The sequence below is a fragment of the Vigna unguiculata genome, chromosome 8 (assembly GCF_037176805.1).
Source record: "Vigna unguiculata cultivar grain cowpea cultivar isolate G323 ecotype 2 chromosome 8, ASM3717680v1, whole genome shotgun sequence".
In the NCBI taxonomy this organism is placed as follows: domain Eukaryota; kingdom Viridiplantae; phylum Streptophyta; class Magnoliopsida; order Fabales; family Fabaceae; genus Vigna; species Vigna unguiculata.
In genome coordinates this window covers 39,407,538-39,429,536 of record NC_140799.1, presented here as the reverse complement: position 1 = coordinate 39,429,536, position 21,999 = coordinate 39,407,538, and the positions used below count along the sequence as shown (strand labels likewise).

Below are 21,999 nucleotides of genomic sequence, written 5' to 3'. Positions count from 1 at the left end.
ACCGTTTAACACATTTACACTTCCACATCAGCTAGAAAATACGTTCGACAGGTAGAAAAAAAAACCGTAATTGGATGAAATGGACTATATCAATTCATTTTTTAAATTTTGATACCAAAATACATCAAAAATTTAGATAGAGACGAATTTCAATTTCACATCAAATTTGAGAGAATAAAAACATATTTAACCATTCTTAATATTATTCCTTCTAAATTCAAATATAAAAAGTAATTATAATTTTAATCAGTTAAATATATTTTTAATTTAAAACTTTTGCATAAAATTAAAATTCATTAATGTCCTAAATTTTAATATAGGTTAGTCCTAAAGTTTAAAAATAAATAAACATAATTCTTTTAAATAAGTTATTTTATCCTTTTACCTGTCCTCTTAAAAAACGATGATGGAATAGTAATAAGTATTTTCATGATATAAGTTAAAAAAATAACATGTGTTATATTGATTAAATAATATATTTTTTAGATTTTTGAATTTTTAAATACTTATAAGTTTTGTTTAATATCCGTGTTTCCTTTATACATATCTTAAAAATATATTAAGAAGAAAAAAATATTAGTGCAAGGTAAAGCAAAATCGTATAATGGTGTAGAAAAATATTAGGAGCATGATAATATTGAAAAAAATTGTGCACTATATGTTTCAACTATTTTCTGACGGGTTATTAAGAAACAGGGCCCAAATTTTCTAATGAGTAAACGGGCCGAAGCCCATTCGGCTCGAACTTAGAAAATCTTAGTAATGCAATATTTTTTTTTTTCTGTATCATTCTTCATACATGTGTGCCTAAAAATCATCTAAAAGATGAAAATCAAATAAAAAGTAACTTTTCTTACTGCAAAGCCATAAACATAAGAACAATTCAACATCTACACATTCATCATCATCATCACAAACATCAAATTTATTTCTATAAAATAACATTTTAATTCTATAAGTGCAACTTATATAATTCACTAACACATGTTTAAATTCAAACAGTTCAATCATTCAAATTTCTAGTTCAAGTTTAGACTATTTTGTTTATGAAAAATATTAGCATCAACAATATTTATTTCCAATTTATGCTTAAAACTCCTACTATTGAATTTACTAGACATACTCTAACTTTGATTTAGTATCATGAAATTGTCTTAATTTGGTGGAATGTAACACTTAATGAGATAATACTTTATAACTTGGATGAGAAAAAACAATAAAAAACGAACGGTATTTATATTTAGATAGGGAAAATATTTTTGTATGACATTTATTATGCATCAATATCAGTTAAAAAACAATTTTTTTACAAACATTAATATCTGTCTAAAAAATTAATTTACAAACATATGAAAAAAAAAAAACAAAATTGGGTGTTCACTTAAATTGAAAAGTACTAACTTCATAGAAATAGGAGTAAAAAACTTAATTTGTTTAAAATTTTGAAATACACTCAAAGGAACAATTCTTTCTTAAGGGATATAAAATAATAGCTATTACGCGAGATGAGATTATAAAGCTAAAACAATATCTCATACAAATTTAATTTCTTATTTAATATTATATGATTATGAATGAAAAAGGGTTTTGTCAGATGTTGATGAATTAATGTGGGAAAGTGGCATGTTAACTAATCATGAATATGATAGGATGAAAGGTGATTATTAGAGTGTAATTAACCTAATTAAAAGTATAGAAGCATTAAGTGATACAATATATGGATAAGATATATATAAAAAAAAAATCAATGATAACTCAATATATAAATGAAAGTACCAAATAATAAAGAGTCGGAGAAAATTCATGTCATTTATTGAGAATTAAGAATCTTCACAACTCAATAAATATTCAAGAGATTAGTGTAACACATTAGTATCGAATAAGTCAATTTGCAAAATAATTACTTTATTTTCATATAAACATTTTGATGGTTATATGTAATAAGAAAAATGTAGTAAATATTAATGTTACATATTTACACTCAGTATTATTTTTTGAAATGCTCAAAATATTTATATAATGTTTGGTGCCGTTTAGTTCATAATGGATGTGCATGAGTTATATCATAAAATATATATATTAATTATATTGTAGATTACAAATTTGTTTATTTTATTGCTATTATACCTTATTATTTGTGATTTTTGTTAAAAAAAAAGTTAAAAATTGAACTTTTCTAAAATAAATAAAATGACCTCTAAAAGTTTAGTTTTAAAATTGTAAAAGTGAGACAAATTATACTATAAATTATTAGTTGTACTATTTTTAGTTAAACAAATGTTATTTTCAATATTTTTAAAATTGTTAAATTTCAAGAGTTAAGAAACAAAAAGTTGCAATTAAACTTTCAATTAATCATGAATTGGACCGATAACTAAATTTTAAAAATAAATATATTAATACGAAGGAAACTTTAAATTTAACTTAGGTCTACAAAATTGGTTAATAAAGTGAGATTTGTACTCACTTATATATTATATATTATAAAATTATTTTATCTTAAATTATAAGATGAAGATTTACCTATATATTATAAATTTTTTTTATCTTTAATCGATATGAGACTTCGAACATAAATATTAAATCTACTCAAGGAATTTGAAAAGGAAACATTTTATAAAATTCTATTAATATGCAGAGATACCTCACTGTAACTTCTCTGTAATTTTTAGTGAAGAAACATTCAGAATTTTTTTCATGGATGGGTTAAAGTATTAGTTAGAAGGTCCACCCGTATATATATTATACATATAAAAGTAGAGTAGTTTTGTTTTGAAGTGGCATATGATATTATATTATATGATATGAATGTGTACAAATCATGAATAATAATTGACATTGTGCCTTAACAAGTGCAAGTTGCATAAAGCTTCATCTTTTTCTTTACTTTGAGATTTGGCATCAATAATATAATCCATTTTCTAAATCCTCACATGCATCAGAGTCATACATTTTCATTATTACTACGTTCTTTAAGAATCTTCTTGAGCTCATAACCATGTCCAAATCATGTTCCATTTTCGAACACAAAAAAACACACTCCGCCGTTCAAATATTCTTTTTAATTCCATTTTCCCACTTAATTAATACACCCCTAATATTATTCTATCATAACATTGTCACTTAAAAATCTCATAATTAACATTTGCCAAAAAGTATAGTATTATTATCATTACTATTTTTACCACCACTCTTAATCTCGTATTTGTTCAAGTCTATCCAAAACAAACTATAAATAGTAATTATAAATGTTTTGATATACTCGATAAGTCTCTTATCACTTAAGAATCGAGGTCAAATGTAATTTAAATATTTCTTTCTTCCTTCATCTTTTGAGACATCTTTTAAAGATCAAATCACCTCCAAAACAGACAATACCTTAGGAACACATTAGTTATTTTTAACGATGTTGTCTCATATGTCCTATAATAACAATTTTTAAACTATTTTTCCCACATATCATGAGTAAAAATTCGCAATTTACTAAAGTTGTAACAATTTTACATTTTAAAAAAAAACTATAGAAAAAGCTATTAGGTTAAAAATATGAGAGTTTACGAAAGTGATTTTATCAAATAAAGTATAATTTTAGTATTTGGTATTGCTATGATTCTCTCGATTCAAAGCCACCCACACAACATAGGCAAAGGCAAAGGAAAAACATTATTTTTGTGACGAAAATCAAATCATATGAAGTAAGGTTTAAATTTAAAGTTTGTCGTGACCTTGACTTTTGATACGAAGACGAAAAGTTTTGATCAAAACATTGACATCAAGTTGTTAATGTCTATGGTTTGGTAGTGAAGACAAAAAGTCATATTAATGCACAACGCAAACGTGGATGAGAGGAATAGACAAGAAAGTTAGGGCATGCACGCTAGGGAATTATAAAGGGCAAAAAAAAAAAAAATAATGATTTTAAAGTGAGAATGCGTGGACACAATTCTTTAATCTAGGGTTAATTCAATCCCATGTGATTGAGTTGACAATACACACTCAATTTATTGCAAAAAGATAAATTTTCTTTAACTCTTCATATATCATGTTCAATTTTGAAGAGAAAAAAAAAGGATTTTTAAGAGTACATAAATTTGAAATTAAATATTAGTCTCTTCGCATCTAAAAGCTTGTTAAATCTCACGAGGTATCATTAAAAAAGAAAATCACAAAACCCTAACTACAATTATTCAAAAGAGGATTAGAAATTTGTTAAACCAAAAAAAATATATGAAAATTAAACTTTCTTCTTTATATATAAGATAGAGAAACATAGAGAAGACATTTTTCCTCGCAAGAGTCAAACAAGAAAATTTTCCTTTCTCGATGATCAATAGGAGGATGTTCGGCGATTTTTCTTTTTTGGATTTTAAATATTTTAATGTAAAAGTATAGAAATAATGAATAATGTTACGTTAGAAAAAAAAACAAGATAGCAAAAAAATTAAATTGAATATCTTTTCAACATAACTAATTTATTTTCATTAATTGTTTTACGTATTTAGCAGAGAGAACTTTTTTTGCTTTTGTTTCTCATTTTTTCCCCATCCAAACATCTAAAACATCCTTTGTTTATATATATATATATATATATATATATATATATAAATTAGAGTATATATTTTGACACCATTAACTAATAGCGAATTAAACAAGTCAAAATTCAATCTAACTCATCTAGAATTATACAGTGAATTGGACTTCTGAACTGAACCGTTAATTATAATATATGTTTTAATTGTATCATAAAGATAAAAAATTGAAGCACTATGTTATGAGTACAAAAATCTAGATTTTTCAAAAATACAAAGACAGATAGTATGATTAGGTAGTCTAATTCGTTATTTCATAAAACAAAAGAGAAACAAACAGAGAAATTTTTGTATATATTAATTAATTGTTGTTAATTTAAAAAGTAATATTTATGAGTTTGGGGAGTGAAAATGACAAGTGCATGCAAAATTTAGGGTTAGTTGAGAAGTTTGGAAAACTACATGTGTAGGCATGTAGAGTGAAAGCATAGGGAGGATCTGTGTTTGTAGCAGTCAACAAGTTTTGAACAGAGATATGAGTTTGTACTTTGCAGGAGAAGAATGATGAACAACATAGCAAGATTTCATAATTAAGCACTGATAAAAGAGGTGGAACTTTCCTTTTTTTCAGATGTATACTACACACACCATAGCATATATAGCATGCATGCATGCATGGATTCCCATAAAGTCCCAGCCACATGTTCATGTTTATCTTTAAGCAAAACTATTTTTAAACTAATCAAAAAAGTTATGTGAATATGATGTTTTCTCGAAATCCACAAAAATACATGTGTTCAGAAGAACAATTACATGTAGCTGGATTCCTTCACCACCATCATCCAAACACACCATGACATGCTCGTTAGGTGGAGACAGACCTACAAACCCTAAATCGACAAATATTATTCATCATGCAAATTAACATTTTAATATTAAACGAAAAACTTTATACTAAATCTGCATGAAAATGGTGAAAAAAACAAAACTTATGGAAATGGATTCACTTTTAAAAGATCGTGTGCTTGAAAGTACAGTTTTAAGATGACAAAAATGGTATTCGGTGAATGAGAGAACTCAGAAATCAAAGAAGAATGAGAATTTTCAGCATCACTTAAAATTTTGGAAATTCTATTGTGTTGCAGAAGTTATTAATGTGATGCACATGTGAGCTTCTTTACGCATAATAAGTGATTGTCCTTCATGTTATTAGCTTTAAGCATTTAATTTGTTTTTCTTCAAGTGTTGTGAATGTGTACTTGAATATTAAGCCACATTTTTATCAGCAAGTTTTAGAATATTATATTTAAAGAAAACGTAATTTTTATGTTTAATATACATGGTGTGAACAAACTTTCTTTTTTCTTATTATTATATTGTACCATTTTTATTTTGCAGGTAAATAAACGATATGAAACAACTATATTTTTTTAATCTTCAACAACATCGGTTTATGAGTTTGTTTTCGGTGATTGATTCAACCATATAGAATTAGAGGTTGAAACTTCCTTCTTTATATATATATATATATATATATATATATATATATATATATATATATATATATATATATATATATATATTTTGAAATATTATTTCGAGTCACTAACACAAAAAAATGTCTATAACGTCATCCAGTTAATGTCAACTAAAGAGAACACAGACATCAAAAATGACCGGTGACATTTTCACAAATAAAACGTCAATGTTGACGTCTGTCCACGTAAGTTCCAACATTCCTTAACGTCTGTTCTCTGCACGCTCGACGTCACGCCACTAGTGAAATTACACGGAAAACACTATAAATTCTAGTCCTCGTAAAAATTATGGTTACCATACCAAATAATGTAATGTATGTGTTTGAGTTGAAAAATTAATTTAATGAGTTGAAAATTTTATAATTGGTAAAAGTGAATAGAAAAGATATGTAACAACAATATTTCAAAATCTATTTGTTTTAACATTGATTTAAAATATTATGATCAAATCAAAATATTGATTTTTGTAAAATTATATGATAATTTTATAATTTTTTACAAGTATATATAGTATCAAGGCTTTGTTAAAAAGTTCACATTGTCTATTTACAAAAAAAATTATTTCACAAAATTTATGTTTATGAGATAAATATACTTTAATTAAAGAATTACGAATACCATTAAGTTAATGCCGGATAAACATTCACTAATATGGGTAAGCTGTAAAGATTGCCACATGTTAGTAATTTTAAACTCAATATTTAATCCTCCAACTTTGTTTACCTCATTTTTATTATTTATTTCTTTATGTCTTTTAACGTTTTTATCTTCCATTTGATTTTTCATAATTTATATTTTTATTTCAATATACACCATAAAAGAATCACATTATAGCACACACCAGTAATCAACTTAAATATTCGCATACAATATATATGAACAAGTATATCATAGAAGGGCATGAATATTTATCTCAAACTTCAAATTCCACCTAAGATCTTTATCCAATTATAACAAAATTCTACCTAAATCTAACCTATAGAGCAGTTTATTTAATATTAACTGAACAGATTTTAACTTGATTAACCTCCATTAAGTACTATTTTCTTATTAATATAATGTGTTGTGGAAACATTTAACTGCTAATTTTAGAATTATAGAGAAATTTTAGAGAGAATATAAAACAAATATCTTACTCACTTGTCCTAAAATAAAAAATTGAATTGTTATATATTTATTTTTAATCTATTTGAATATAACAAAACTTCATATGTTAAAAAAAATAAGGTATAATTATTGATTTGGTCTCCCAATTTTTTGAATTTGTTCAATTTAATTCCAAGTTTTTGTAATGTTTAATTTGATATCCTTCTTTTTTATTAAGGTGGATCAGTTTAGTATCTTCTCTGTTATATTGCAGTTAATGTCATTTGTATAGTGGTAAGTTGTCACTGTGCAACAAATCAAACAACTAATCTTATAATATCATACTGAATACACTTGATGAAGGAAAAATCAACAAAGAGACCAAAATGATATTAACCACACCTAACAAATAAACCAACCCAATTAACAACTTCATCTACGTTTCTATTGCATAATGATAGTTGACCAGTGTACAAATGATTTAACTGAAATATTATGGGAAATACTAAACTGAACTACCCATTATAAAAACTAAAGGTACCAAATTAAATCTTCCAAAAATTCAAAGATCAAATTAAACTTTCTAAAAACTCAAAAATTAAATTAAATCAACTCGAAAAATTGAAAAATCAAATCAATAATTATACTAAAAAATAAATATATATACATAGAAGAAAATGTTGAGGATTTCATGGTTCTTGTATTGAAGAAGTTGAATGATGGAGAATTATGTTGAACATTGAGCCCACATTCTGACCTTCCTCTCACCTTCTCAGACACCAAAATCTTCAAAAAATTTCATTTACAACGTTAGGACAAAAACCTAGATTCTGCAACTTTCTTCCAATAACCCCTATTATGCCTTCTACATAACCATCACAGTATTGCTTTATTATAACAATCATGGTGATTACCATAACAGAAATACAGGGTTTTTATCCTTTTGGGTAATTTATTTCTTCATTTAAATAAAAAACACATTTCAAAGAATGTCGAGAAACACAATAATTTGTTTTTTTATTTGATTCATGAAAATGTGTCGTAGCAGTTCCAGGAATTTAGGTGAATTTGTCCTTCCTTCCATAATTTTGTTAATTGAAATTTGTGGGATTTATTATCGTTGGGATTGTACTGCTACTTTTTCTGATTCATTCGTAATTTGTGGCACACTGTTTAGGGGTCAACGGTGCGTATGGGATTGGACGGTGATGCGACTTTTGTTGACATTTTTGGACTTTACTTTTGATGTGACTCACCTATCTGTCTTCCATTCTCCCTTTTCTTCTCTTTAGGGACAAATCTATTTTTATTTCTTTACAAAAAAATTAATATGTTTTTATGTTTTAGTTTATGAATTATCCCAATAAATACTTTGTGACAGATTCAAATTAAACTCTATGATTGTAATTGTGCAATTGACAAATCGATATTGCACAGTTGAATGATGGCAGTTATGATGAAAATGACAATCATTAATTGTTGAAATCGTATCAGGAATCATGGGAATGGTGCGATTTAGCTTGGGATAGCAGAAAACTTACTTTAATCATGTATATTACTATATACTATGTCCTATGTGGGGAATAAACTAGTTTATGTTGGAAACTTCATTATTCTAAAACAATTTGTGTTTTAAGTTTTCCAATTTTCTCCAAACTTTTAAAAATCTACTGTATTTTTTTTATTAGATTGGAGATTTTAGTCAACAATAGAATAAATTTATTAAATCAAAATTTCATTTATGCTTATATTATTGAGTTAGTTTTGGAGATTTTTACGAATAAGGAGTTACAAGTTTTGCATGTGATCCTTTTATGACAAAAATGAATTTATATTAATCTAAAGTATTGTAGTTTATGTGTAAAAGTTTAGCTTTTCTTTGAAGGTAGTAGAATTGGGAGCTTAACTTAAGTTTGAGTAGAATAATCTTAAAAATACGGGAAGTTCTTATGGTTTTTATAATCCTTAGGGTAGAAAATCTTAACTGGATATGATTTTGTCACAATAGTATATATTTTATTTAGAAATGTTATTTGATAAGAGTTTTTGAAAATTATATCCTTTAGAAATGTGAAGATATGAGATTTGGATAGTTTGTTAATTAGATTTTAATTTTGATGCTATAAAAGTTATTGAATGAAGCTGTTGTTATGAATTGTTTAAAGTTTAGATAGATGAGAAAGTTGCTGATCAACTTGTTTGTTTTGAATTTATATTTGAGTTTTAAAGTTTTGTGTGTGTGTTTTTTTTATTATTTATTTATGTGAATGTATGTTATATTTCTTAGCAATTTAAAACTATGGTAATCTTTTGAGTTGTACAAAACTTGCAAAATGTTATCTTGATGTGAATAAAGACTTTGAAAGTTTTTTTTTTTTTTAAATTTGATAGGTATGCTAATGGAGACTGATATTTTTAATAGTTTCATTCAAGAAAAAGATTTTCGTTAAATAAAAATTCAAGCATAAGCCACTATACTATTTTTCTCAAGTGGAAAATTTTTATGTCAAATGAAAATACTAACAGAAATCCAAGTCTAACATTTGCATTATTTTCACTCAAATGAATAAATTTTTGATCAAGTGAAAATAATCACAACCGAACCTTATCTTTGCCCTATTCTCACTTTGGCAAGAAAATTTTCATTGTTATTTTCTTTTCTTCTTTTATGTTGTTATTTGTGCGTTTTCCTTATAATGTTCAAGATACTAATTATGATAAATGATAATTGCACAAAATGTATATAAATAAGTGTATGATATTCAAATTGTTATATGACGTATGATGTACCGAGTGGTAGGAATTCAAACGTGAGTCTAAGTTCCATATTGAGTAAAAATGAGAAAGTTGAGTATATATAAGGATCAAGGTCCATAAACTCATCGTCTTAAGGTGTTGGGTTGATAGTGATGTCAATGCCTTATGTGGTTGGATTCAGGTCTCATTGAGATTGTATCTCACTGGTGAAACCCCCTCTGTAGACCTAACACCGAGAACATAGTTATTGGGCCCACAAAATCGGCTTGTAAGGTGATAATTACACTCACTTATAAATTGTGAATTGGCCTCTCGTGCGTGGAACAAAAAATTAGTGAGTGGTCCGTTAACAGTCCGATATAAGATAAAACATAATGTTTAAGAAAGTTCGCTAGGATATATATATATATATATATATATATGATGTATGATGTATGATGTCCATAAGTTATGAGATGTGATATATTCCATTTGCACATGTTTAATTTAGATGGTGGCGTGAAATGAAAAGCAAAAATAGTTGTAGAAGAAACGTACGTGTTTGTAGAAAGCATAAAGAAGGGCATAGAGTGAATTGTGAGCATGCATGGAGCAGAAAAGAGGTTTGATGCTTTTGGCTTTTTATTTTTAAGTGCATGTATGTACCCTAAACTATTTTGGTCGGTGCAAATTAAAGCTATGCTACTCAAGTAACACATTTACGATTATAATATCATGCACTTTTCCCCTTTCTCTTTCTCTTTCTCTTTCTCTTTCTCTTTCAAAAATAACCCTTCTTATCTTCATCAAATCCAATACTTTAACTTCTCCAAATTTAATAAACCTTTTTCAAGCATCTAATTATAATTATAATGGATTTAACACCCACCCCACAATCACAAACAGAAAAGCCTTATGCCCATTTAAATGCTCAGGAATCATGCCCTTAAAATTAAATATATACACATAATTTAAACAACACATAGTTAATAAACTCACAACTAATTACATTTTATTATTTTATTAATTAATGCGGTGCTTTCAAAATTGTAAAACCTTTTTTTTTCCTCTATTTCTAGAAATATCCATTTTAGTTTCTATATCTAGCATTTCATTTTAATCTCTTATAATTTGTATGGTGAAAATCAAAAGAGACCAAACCAATATATATATATATATATATATATATATATATATATATATATATATATATATATATATACTAAAACTTTAAAAAATATATTAATTAGAGATGAAATCTTTTGTATACATTTCGATGTAAGTTAGAAGTTTTATATTAAAAATGACTAGTATATAAGTAGAAGAACTGGTAAATTTATTATTTAAAAATTTTAGTTTAAATAATAGTGTTTAAATTTTATATCAATTCCTTCGCAACTCATTGATGTTAAATTAATTTTGTATAGTTTAACAATTGTCTAATAAAAGATAATTTATTAGATTCAAAATAATTATTACGATAAATTATTGGTTTTAAGCTTGAAAGATAAAAATGACTTTTTTTTACTAACTAGTATAACCCATCTATATAACCATAGTAAAATCATATTTTGATTTGCATGGTATGGCACTAATTGAAGGTAAAAATGGTTTTAATTATTTTGATGTGAAAAGCAATGTGATGAGTAATGCAAACAATGAGAAAGTGAGAGAAAAAATGAAGGGTTTTGTGGTGAGTTGAGTGGAATAATAATAATAATTATTATTATTATAATTAATAATAATAATATTTGCAAAAAAAGGGCAACATAAATATTACTAATTAAAGAGTTTTAAGGTGGCTTTAAGGAGAGTTTAGAGAGTGGAAAAGAAAAGACGAGGAGAAGAGTGATTGCTTTTGAAGTGCATCATTAACACACACTTTGTATGAGAGAGAAGAGAATAATGCTTTGAGAAAAGAGGGTACTTTCACACACACGCTTACAACTTATAACATGTGTCTTTAAGACCATACAAAGAGATAAAGAGATCAACAATGAACCTTGAGACAACTAGTGATGTGAACACTGAAACTCCAAATTTAACTAATGTCCCACTACACCCATTTCGTTATATTTTTCACCTATTCTTATCACTTAAAAAAATATAAATAACCGAATTTTAAATCTAACTTAATTTTATAAAAAATTTTGTGTAAAATGATGTTTGCACGATTTATATATTATAAATTGATATTATTTTTAGTCAATATAAAATTTTTAACTCATTTTTCTTTTATATCAAAATATATGCATATATTTTGTGGATAAGATTAGATATTAATGAATAGTCTGATAACATGTAAAACAAAAGACTCAACAAATAACAAATTTTATCGAGATAAACTTTAACCTGGTCTTTTAAAATTGTTATGGATGAAGAATGGGACTGTTTTGCAGAAAGGAGCAGTGCGTAATCTTATTAAAGAAGGAAATAGTTGATCCTTGACAAGAAACAGACGACTTGCGTCGGATTGCCTGCAGGTATTCCCACCCTCAGAATTCACGTAAGAAACAGATCCAGAGAGAGTCCGACAAGGAGCAGAAGAAATATCAACACAGAGAAATTTTTAAGATCATCTAATTCCATACTAAACCGTGTCGATCAAGTAAAACCATGTTATCCCATTATATACCGTAAAATTTAGAAAAAAAATTATGTTAACTCACAGTTATATCGTACCATACCATGTTGTTTTTCTTTGTTTCTCACGTGTTTTATCTAACACTTGTTGAGGCCATTCTTGATTAATCATCTTGGCCAAAAGTTTCACAGCTAATTAATGGCCCTTAAGACACGAGCTTAGACAAAAAGGCAAAGAAGTGAAACCTTTTTCCCATTCTCTTTTATTTTTCGTTTTCCTGTTTCTTTCGTTCTTTCTTGTTTTTCTCACGTAAAAGTTTGTGGCTAGTTACTTACAGCCACCATGCATCATCTTACACGCGCCACACCACTCATCAAACTTTTTCTTTGGGGCTTCTAATTAACTCGCAAGTTTTTAAATTTAAAAAAAAAAGTGTCATTTTTACTATTCACAGACACGTTTTACGTATAAAGTTTAAATCACCATGCTTTTATAAAGTATACATTTGCATTTTAATTATCAAAATCAGTATAATTTTTCTGTATCGATCGAAATAATTTTAGAAAGATGAACGATGGATTTACACCTTGCTTGTATACGCTTTTCAATTGTAAAATTGTATTATAATAAAGTACAATGTAAGATTTTATGAAGTATAGAAAAATATATAATGGTTTTTAATGATAAATATTTTAGAAAATTTGAGTCATACTTAATTACGCTTACAAAAAGTTTAATTTATTTATGGTTTTAACATTATCGATTTCCTGTAATTTATTACTTTTATCACTTCACTATGCAGTGGATTCACTAATGGTAGTAGAGAATTTTGTCTGCTTGTCTTTGATCTTTCACTTTCTTACTTTCATGAGTTTATGGGTTTTGTACAAAATACAATTATGATGTTCTTTGTGAGAGTGTCCCTAGTTAGACAAGGGTGACAGATTGTTAGGTTTTACAAGAAGGGGGTTTCACTAGGGAGAACAAACACCAATGAGACTTGAGCCTAACCACATAAGATATTGACACCACTCTCAACCCAAAACCTTAAGGCAATGGGTTTATGGGTCTTTATTCTTATATAGTGCTATACTTTCTCATTTCTAGTTAATGTGGAACTTAGAATCACACTTGAATTCCTAACAATCTCCCCCTCAAGGCTCTGATACCAGTTTATAAGGAGGGGGTATCACTGGGCGAGAACAACACCAATGAGATTGTTAGGAATTCAAGTGTGATTCTAAGTCCCACATTGACCAGAAATAAGAAAGTAGAGCACTATATAAGAATAAAGACCCATAAACCCATTGCCTTAAGGTTTTGGGTTGAGAGTGGTGTCAATATCTTATGTGGTTAGGCTCAAGTCTCATTGGTGTTTGTTCTCCCCATTGAAACCAATGCTTCCGCTGGAGGGGGAGTGTACCAATGTGTACATTGAGGGGGAGACGGCGGTACGAGAATAAATAAATAATAAGATTTTTAAGTTTAATATATTTATGGTTTTAAAATTTCATAATTACATTGAAAAACACAAGTGTTTCTTTTTTTCTAATTGGCATTAATAGAATACTACAACATGTTAGTATTAGGAAATTTACATTCACCAAGTGAGTTAGAGACAAGTTATTGAAATACGATACTAAAAAAAACAAAACCAATAAACTGAATATTTTATATTAAACACTTCTCAAATTCGTGTGTTTTGATCATCAAACATTGATGAAAATATTTTTAATGTTTCTCTCTTGAATTCATGGCGACATTATAGTAATAACAAAACTTAAATTATTTTTTTTTCTTTTAATACAAAATGATAACAACACAAATAATGTTGACACACATTGGATATATATATATATATATATATATATATATATATATATATATATATATATATATATATATATATATATATATATATGTTAGTACGAGTATTAAAAAATAAAGTTTAGTTGGTGCTAATTAGAGTTGTGAAATGTAGTTGGACTACTTTTTAATGAATGCTTGATCTTATATTGAGTTGAAGAAATTTTTTATCAACATTAGAAATCTAAAAGCTATATTGTAATTAACAAGCACAGATATATTACTTAATTATTAACGGTTACATGATTTTATTCTAACCTTATACTATAAAACTAACATTGGTTATTGTATTAAATGATGGGTTAAATATAGTTTTAGTCCCTTAATTTAAGTGAATTTTGGAATTAGTCCATTTCAAAACTTTGGACCAATTTAGTCATTCATCTTTCAAAATACGTGAATTTAGTTCTTTTAATCAATTTTGTTAAGTTTATTTGATGTTTCGTTTGCATTTCAAGATTGTATTTGAGTTGTTTATACTGTTTGACACATTTTTGTTTTAATGTTAAGTCAAATACTATTATGAAACACACTTGAAATGTCAAATAAATTTAACAAAATTTGATTAAATAAACTAAATTCACGTATTTCGAAAAATAAATGACTAAATTGATTAAAAGTTTTAAAATGAACTAATTCCAAAATTCAACTAAGTTAAGAGGGCCAAAAACATATTTAACCCTTAAATGATTTAATAAAAATGGGTTATGGACTTATTTATTTCATATGATTGTGTGAAAGGTAATTAAGACCTTCATTCATATTGAGTTGTGAAACCATAGTGAGAATAAGATATCAAAGTTTTACAAAAATTTTGGTAAAATATTTTATTGGGTATGTATAATAAGTCAAATAGATTGCATATGTAGGTAAGGGAAGTTTTGTACAATACATAAGTGAGTGTGTATAACAAACTATATTAACTAGTTACATGTGATAATTGTGTTTCAAGTTAATTTAATCAATATTTATTTTCTTAACTCTTTATTCATATATATTATTTAACTTTGCCAGACAAGAAAAATGTTTATATATTATATATTTAAATTTGATAAATTATACTCATTTAAATAAGTTTTGATTTATCCTTTTTAATCTTTCAAGGCACACATAAACATGTGAAAGGAAGAATTTGACAGTGAAGGCCAATAACATTCGATGATATGCATGCACAGTCACGGAAGATTTGAAGGGTCTTTTCCCCATTTTTTTGTTTGTTTTATGTATTGTCCTTGTTGCATAAGAAACTTGCAGAAAACAACACTATATGAAATGAAAAGCAGCAAGCACATTCATTTCATCTTGCAACCTCATTTGTAAAGGGAAAAAGAATAAACTTTTGCGACCAATAAGTACGTTGGAGGATTCCTAGAAGTACACAAATATGTGTACATGTGAATAGAATTTATAATATAGTGTCTTGTTGTGGTACACACAGTGCTGTAAACCATACCAACAAAACATTGTTTCTCAGAATGGACTTTAAAATTAATTTAGGTTTGATGCTTTGCTTCATTTACAACACAATATTGTGTTCACACATTTTCATTCTCCTTTTTTGTGACTTTAATCACAAACACCATCACCTATTATTAGTTTATATGAATTGAATTCACTTGTTCATTGTTAATCCCTTTGGATTTTCTTAAGTTTATTGATTAAGCAGATACCGAGTTTGATTAATAAAAATAAATTATTAACTTAAAAATCATCTTAACATAATATGTGATTAATTAAGCATATAAGTTGTGTTTCCGTTATAGGGACTAAACACCTATCTTCAACACTTTTTACTTCACATTTATTACAGCATTAATTGTACTTATCCGAACGAACTTGAACTGACTTAAACATTAGAACCTTTTAGACAAGTATCCCGATCTTCTGGACAATTGAACCAGAAAAAGAACGAGATAGCGGACAATAAAATGTTGTACAAAAAAATTTAAAAGATTATATAAGTGTTGGACATAGGTGTTTGGTCCCTATACCTGAAACAAGTTGTTTTATATTGTGAATAAAATAATCCCTTTTGCTAAATAAAATTGAGTTAGATTTTATTTATTTATCCAAGTTTTTTGTATGGTTTGGTCTGAATTCACATATGATGATGATTTTGAGGGTTTGGTATTATATATTCTTCATGAATCTGAGCATGTTCAGAAAAAAAAAAATGGTGATATTGTTTTGTCCCTTCAAAGAGTCTCATCTGAATTGTATCGAAACTCATGATATATTCCTTTTGTCTATGTGAAAATAAAACCTTTTCAAATTTGATGGATGCATTTTATTTCAAGCAGAGGAATTTTCACTGCTCTAGATTTGTACCTTATCTTTCTATTTTAGTAAATATAAATATTAATTTCATGTATCTCATTCAATGTCTATAAAAAGACAACTAAGTTTGGAACTACTTATATTAGATTCAAGGAAAAAAAAAAAAAAACCAAACTAGTAAAAGTTTCTCAAATCCTGTCACAAAAACTGTCACCACAAATGTGATGATTTTACTTAAAAAAGTAACTCGAACACTCTATTTACTCTCATGCAAGAAGATGAATTCAGATTCCAATATGTTTTAGCTTTTCTTTTATAGACAAATCATTATAAATAAATTAATCTATGATAAACAAATATACAGATACCTTGAAAATATGTAAAAAAAGATGCATTAATTGTTACTCAAAAAGTATTTTTTTTATATCATATCAAATAAAATAATTTTAAAGTAATATTAAAAATATAATATAGTACAAAAAAAATTTACCCATGGAGTTTAATTTTATCTATTACACTAAAAAAAATATGAGTTTTCTAATCTGTGATCTAAGTTGTTACTTCAAGCATGTCAAGGTAAAAAATTCAGTGTTATATTTATTCATTTCATTTAAGTATAGTTTGGTAACTAATGAGAGATGTGTTTGAATTATTTGAATTGATATGTACAACGAATTGTATTGAAGAGTAATTGAAGTTGAGGCTTAATTTAATATTTTTGAATTTTTCTTCAACATTGTATGTGTTTTATTGATTTAGATTGTATGCACTTTACCTTTAACCAGAAAGGTCCAACATTTGAGCTATATTCCCCCACTAAACTCACGAGACAGAAAACTACATTATTATGTAATAGAATAAATGAAATTTACATTAAATAATTATTGTGATAACAATATACTTTTTTTTAGTACCAACGAGTAAAAAGATTAATATCAGACATATATAATTTTTTATCTCACCAAACTAGTTATTTTTTACTACAACCCTGTATTCAAATTTAATAACAAATTTAATAACAATATACATACATTACATTACATGTTAGTGAAGATAAAGCAATTATCAGTGTTAACTTTGATTTTTTACAACAATAAACAATCCTTTAAAGTGCACACTTTTGTATAATTCTACTCCAATCCTATCTCAGCATATTACAGTGTTTCTTGACATTAATGTATTGATGAAATAAAAACCAGAATTCTTTTATTGAACTGAAAACCTTAATTTCTAGTTAAGAACTTCAACATAACCTACACGCAAAGAGAAAGCTAAATCTGAGTACAATAAGTGCCAAATTTCGGCTACAAGTTATTGTCTTCAAACAATAATATGAAACACCCAACAACCAGCACCAAAATCATTCAATTATTGCATGAAATCATAATGTCAAGTTATTAGACAGAAGAATGAATATATTTATTTTCTGTTAAGCATGCATAAACTGAGGAGTGTAACGATTGAAGAAGAAGAAGAAGGAGGGTATAATAAAAATTAAGTGACATGTGAGGGCATGCAGAGAGAAAAGAGAGAAAGTTTTGTGAGAGTGAATAAATTGAAATCTGACAAAGACGATCTATAGAAAAGAATTCATAGATATGGGTTGGAAGGACTATCTTAGGAAAAAAGGAAAAGATATGGATGACACCTTAGATTATAGACTACAGTATATAGCTCAGTGCTACTCAACAACATGCTTTAATTTTATTCTCAAAAATAAATAACATCCAAATTACATGCGTGCCACACACACACCCTAATTGCGTGCACGCGCCTTTCTTCCGATTGAGACGTCAGTGCTGCCGACGTGACTCCCACGCGCCAGAGCCCACAAGCAATGAGTGGCGTCATGTGAGTTCTTAGAGACTCCATAAAATTACAAAAACAACACAACAAAAGTCTTTATGCTCTCTTTCTCTTCCATTCCTCTCTCTCTCTCTTTCTACTACTTATTATCAGAGCCTGATTATTGGAGAGAGAAGAAGAAAGGAAGCCATTTTCAGTTTCACTTTCCATAACAAGCCAAAGCCATAACCAGAGGAACAAGGAACAAGGAAGACAAAGGTGGTTGTGTTTATAGGGAGAAGATCAATTTACAGATTATAAGGTTTGTGTTGTTGTGTTGTGGAGGAAGAAGAAGAAGAAGATGATGAAGAGAGAGAAGAAATAAAAGAGATAGAAAGAGGGACACAGTAAGTAAGTAAGAAGTCGTTATTGCATTTTCTCATTCACTGCTCCCTCTGCACTCTGCTGGACCCTTCAGAAACTGATTTTCTTTCTTTCTTACTCAGAAACCAAAACTTTTTCTTCCTGTGAAAAAAGCCAAAGTGACAGTAGTAGTAGTAGCCACAATAGCAGCAGCAGAAGCAGAAACAGAAGAAGCAGAGAAGTTGTTCGTTTTCCCTTCCTTTTCATAGAGAGAGAAAAATCTAAGTTTACTCAACTCTCATCCCCCCAACAAACAACAAGATCTCTCATCTCTTTCTCACCAACAAACTCCATCAAAAGAGAACTTCTCTTTTCCTCCACCAACAAATTCTTTCCCTGCCACACAGACCCCACACCGAGAAGAATAACACCCGCATTAGATACACCCTCATATATACACAACATATAAATACATACTCTCACACTCACACACAACATACCTGTTACAAGATCTATGTTTCATCATCTTCTTCGATAGTTCTGTGCTTCCCACGCACCATACATCCTACCCTCATCAACACTGTATAATTTTTTTATTTTATTGTCTTTCATCTGAGAAATCAAGCACTTTCAGTTGTGGCTACTACAAGGAGGTTACCTTCAGATTCTGGTGCCTTTGCGGACTGGGCAGCGACTGCTTCCTCCGCCGCTGCTGCTGCTGGCCGTGCTGTCCCCGTGGACGACCTCTCCCTTGGTTTCAATGCTGGTCCTGCCGCCCCAGCAGCCGCCACCGGACAAACCACCGGAATGTGGTCCGGCGCCAGCAGGTCGATCAATTACCCCGAAATGGGAATGTTCGTGGTGGCGCCAGCCTCGTCCTTCCACCACCATCACCACCACCAGCAACAGCCCCCGCACGACCCCGTCATGGCAGATTCCCTCAACCCCGCCACTGCACTCGGCGTCGGCGTCATCCCTCTTCTTGCCGCCACGCCGTGTCTGGAATCCGACAACTTTCTCGGAAACAGGTCACGTGGTGGGGGAATTCAGTTTTGGCAAGACCAAGGGCCCCATCAGAGCCACTACATGAAGAAGCAGCAGCAGGGGCTTCTCGACCAAAGTAACACGAGTTCTGGAAATTTGGTTCAAACCAGTGGCGGCTTAACTGCTTCGGGTACCAGTAGTGGGGGAACTACGTGCCAGGATTGCGGAAACCAGGCCAAGAAAGATTGTACCAATAGAAGGTGTAGGACTTGCTGCAAAAGTCGAGGTTTCGATTGCCCTACCCATGTTAAGAGCACATGGGTCCCCGCCGCACGCCGGAGAGAGCGCCAGCTCATGACTGCAGCCACTGCGGCGGTCGCTGGCTCCAGTGGCTCCACCTCCGGGACTAAAAAACCTAGGCTCATTGCTTCGCAAACCACTACAACATCTCACACTTCCACCTCCAACACCACCCCTCCCAGAAGCTTCGACACAAGCTCTAGCCATCAAGGTTCGTACTTTCCTCTCCCAATACCATTTTTTTTTTCCTTTGGTTTCCCATGTGTTCTCCTCCCCCGTCAATCACAGTGTTAGATGCTAAATTTTGCAGAGTTTCTTGATAAGTATGCATGATTACACACAACCATAAACTCATGCATTGTAGTTTCTTTTGGGTTCATGCTTTGACTAGGAGTTCATCGGTTGAATTGTGTGCAGATGCGGGGTTCAAGGAGTCTTTACCTGGGCAAGTACGTGCACCGGCGGTTTTCAAGTGTGTTAGAGTGACGGCGGTGGAGGACGGGCAAGACGAGTACGCGTACCAGGCTGTGGTGAAGATCGGTGGGCACGTGTTCAAAGGGTTTCTGTATGATCAAGGGGTGGAGAATAGGGATGTGTATCCAAACCTATCGGAGTTGCATTTGGGTGGTGGAAACGGCGGAAGTGGGAGCGGAGGGAGTGGTGGGGTGGGGAGAAATGGGGTTTCTTCTTCTTCTCCGATGATGGATCCTTCTGATGTTTATGCAGGTTCGGGTGGAGGGTTACTTGGGGGTTCTTCTGCTTATGGTAATCCAATGAACTGAACTTAAAGGGTCTTTCCAAGTGCAAGAAGATATTAGTACACACGGGCTTGGAGTGGCTGACGTAGGTTGTGGTTCAAAATCTTTAATTTTCTTCTAGGATTTTGTATCTCTATTGCGCATGTTACTCTTTCTTGCTGCTATTTTTCAACTTGTTTTTAGTTCTCTATTCTTTCTCGCCCAATTTGGCCACTGTCATTGCATGAGATCATCATGGAATGTCAAGCCTGCCTCACTCTATCTAACTGTTAAACAAATAGTTTCTTTATGTACTAAATTAACTCAAAATGGAAACAAAAGGTGGATAAAACTTGTTTTACTCGGTTCACCATTTTAATTTTAGTTATATACCATTATTCATTCCAAGTTTCCAACCCAAATCACTTCTGTTTTCCTTTATTTTCATTATTATATAGTTTTTGATTGGTGCAAGGTGAAATCTACAGTAATGTTATACCCACAATCACAAAAGCTACAGTATAAAGCACACCATAAAGATAAAAATTTACATATGTTAATGTCTTGTGATAATTGTTATTGATGTGCGTCCAGTCCTTTGCGTGCCAGATGTATTTTCTCCATGATTTATCTTTATTCTGGACTGCCTCCATTTTTCTGAATATAATATTAAATTTCTGTGATATATTTATATATATGCTAATACTAAATTACCATTTTGTAATAGCTGAGTTGGTTCAGAAATAGTAGAATAAATAAATGTTGATTTCACAAGTAGATGCTGCTTTAGACTCGAGCAATATTAGTTGTTGTAATGTCACCATCATTGTATGTCTGTCCTTTTCATCCAAGTTTATTGGTCATCTCTGATGCGTAAGAAACCTGCAAAGTTTCTGCATTCATGAAGACTTGATGTACTCTTATTTCCTTCTGTTCTTCCATTAGAATTTGGAGTTAAGGCAACACCTGTTACCGCATCTTTCATTTTCTAACCCTTGTAACACTTTGTTTTGCATTGCTCCAACTGAAATTAGGGTTATTTAATTCTTCTGTTGCTTCATTTTCGTCTGCTAAACTTCCATTACCAATAACTGCACCTTATTGATTTCCTTTAAGTTGATCCTACATTTATTTCATTTGCAATTTAATTCCATTTAAGATTTAAAATACCATTCCTTTGTGTTTAATAGTAATATTTGCAATATTATATAGTA

At 29.5% G+C, this 21,999-nt stretch overlaps 1 protein-coding gene across 4 annotated transcripts; it reads left to right on the top strand.

The window, feature by feature from the left end:
• The first annotated feature begins 18,515 nt into the window (after positions 1-18,515).
• On the top strand, positions 18,516-21,146 carry LRP1 (Lateral root primordium (LRP) protein-like protein). Of its 4 annotated transcripts, none has more exons than XM_028084900.2 (3): positions 18,516-18,812; positions 18,908-20,259; positions 20,466-21,146. In XM_028084900.2, the coding sequence occupies exons 2-3, from the start codon at positions 19,572-19,574 to the stop codon at positions 20,828-20,830; spliced, it is 1,053 nt and encodes a 350-aa protein (XP_027940701.1). In that variant the 5' UTR covers positions 18,516-18,812; positions 18,908-19,571; the 3' UTR covers positions 20,831-21,146. The 4 variants fall into 4 exon arrangements, with proteins under 4 accessions (XP_027940701.1, XP_027940704.1, XP_027940702.1 ...); XM_028084903.2 differs by having other exon boundaries at positions 18,520-18,808; positions 19,399-20,259; XM_028084901.2 differs by having other exon boundaries at positions 18,520-18,808.
• The last annotated feature ends 853 nt before the right edge of the window (positions 21,147-21,999 follow it).

Bases quoted from the DNA above. Each gene is read 5' to 3' on its own strand.
- LRP1 (XM_028084900.2), top strand. From the start codon at position 19,572: ATGTGGTCCGGCGCCAGCAGGTCGATCAATTACCCCGAAATGGGAATG. The intron at 20,260-20,465 runs GTTCGTACTTTC...AATTGTGTGCAG, and splicing joins CACAAGCTCTAGCCATCAAG to ATGCGGGGTTCAAGGAGTCT.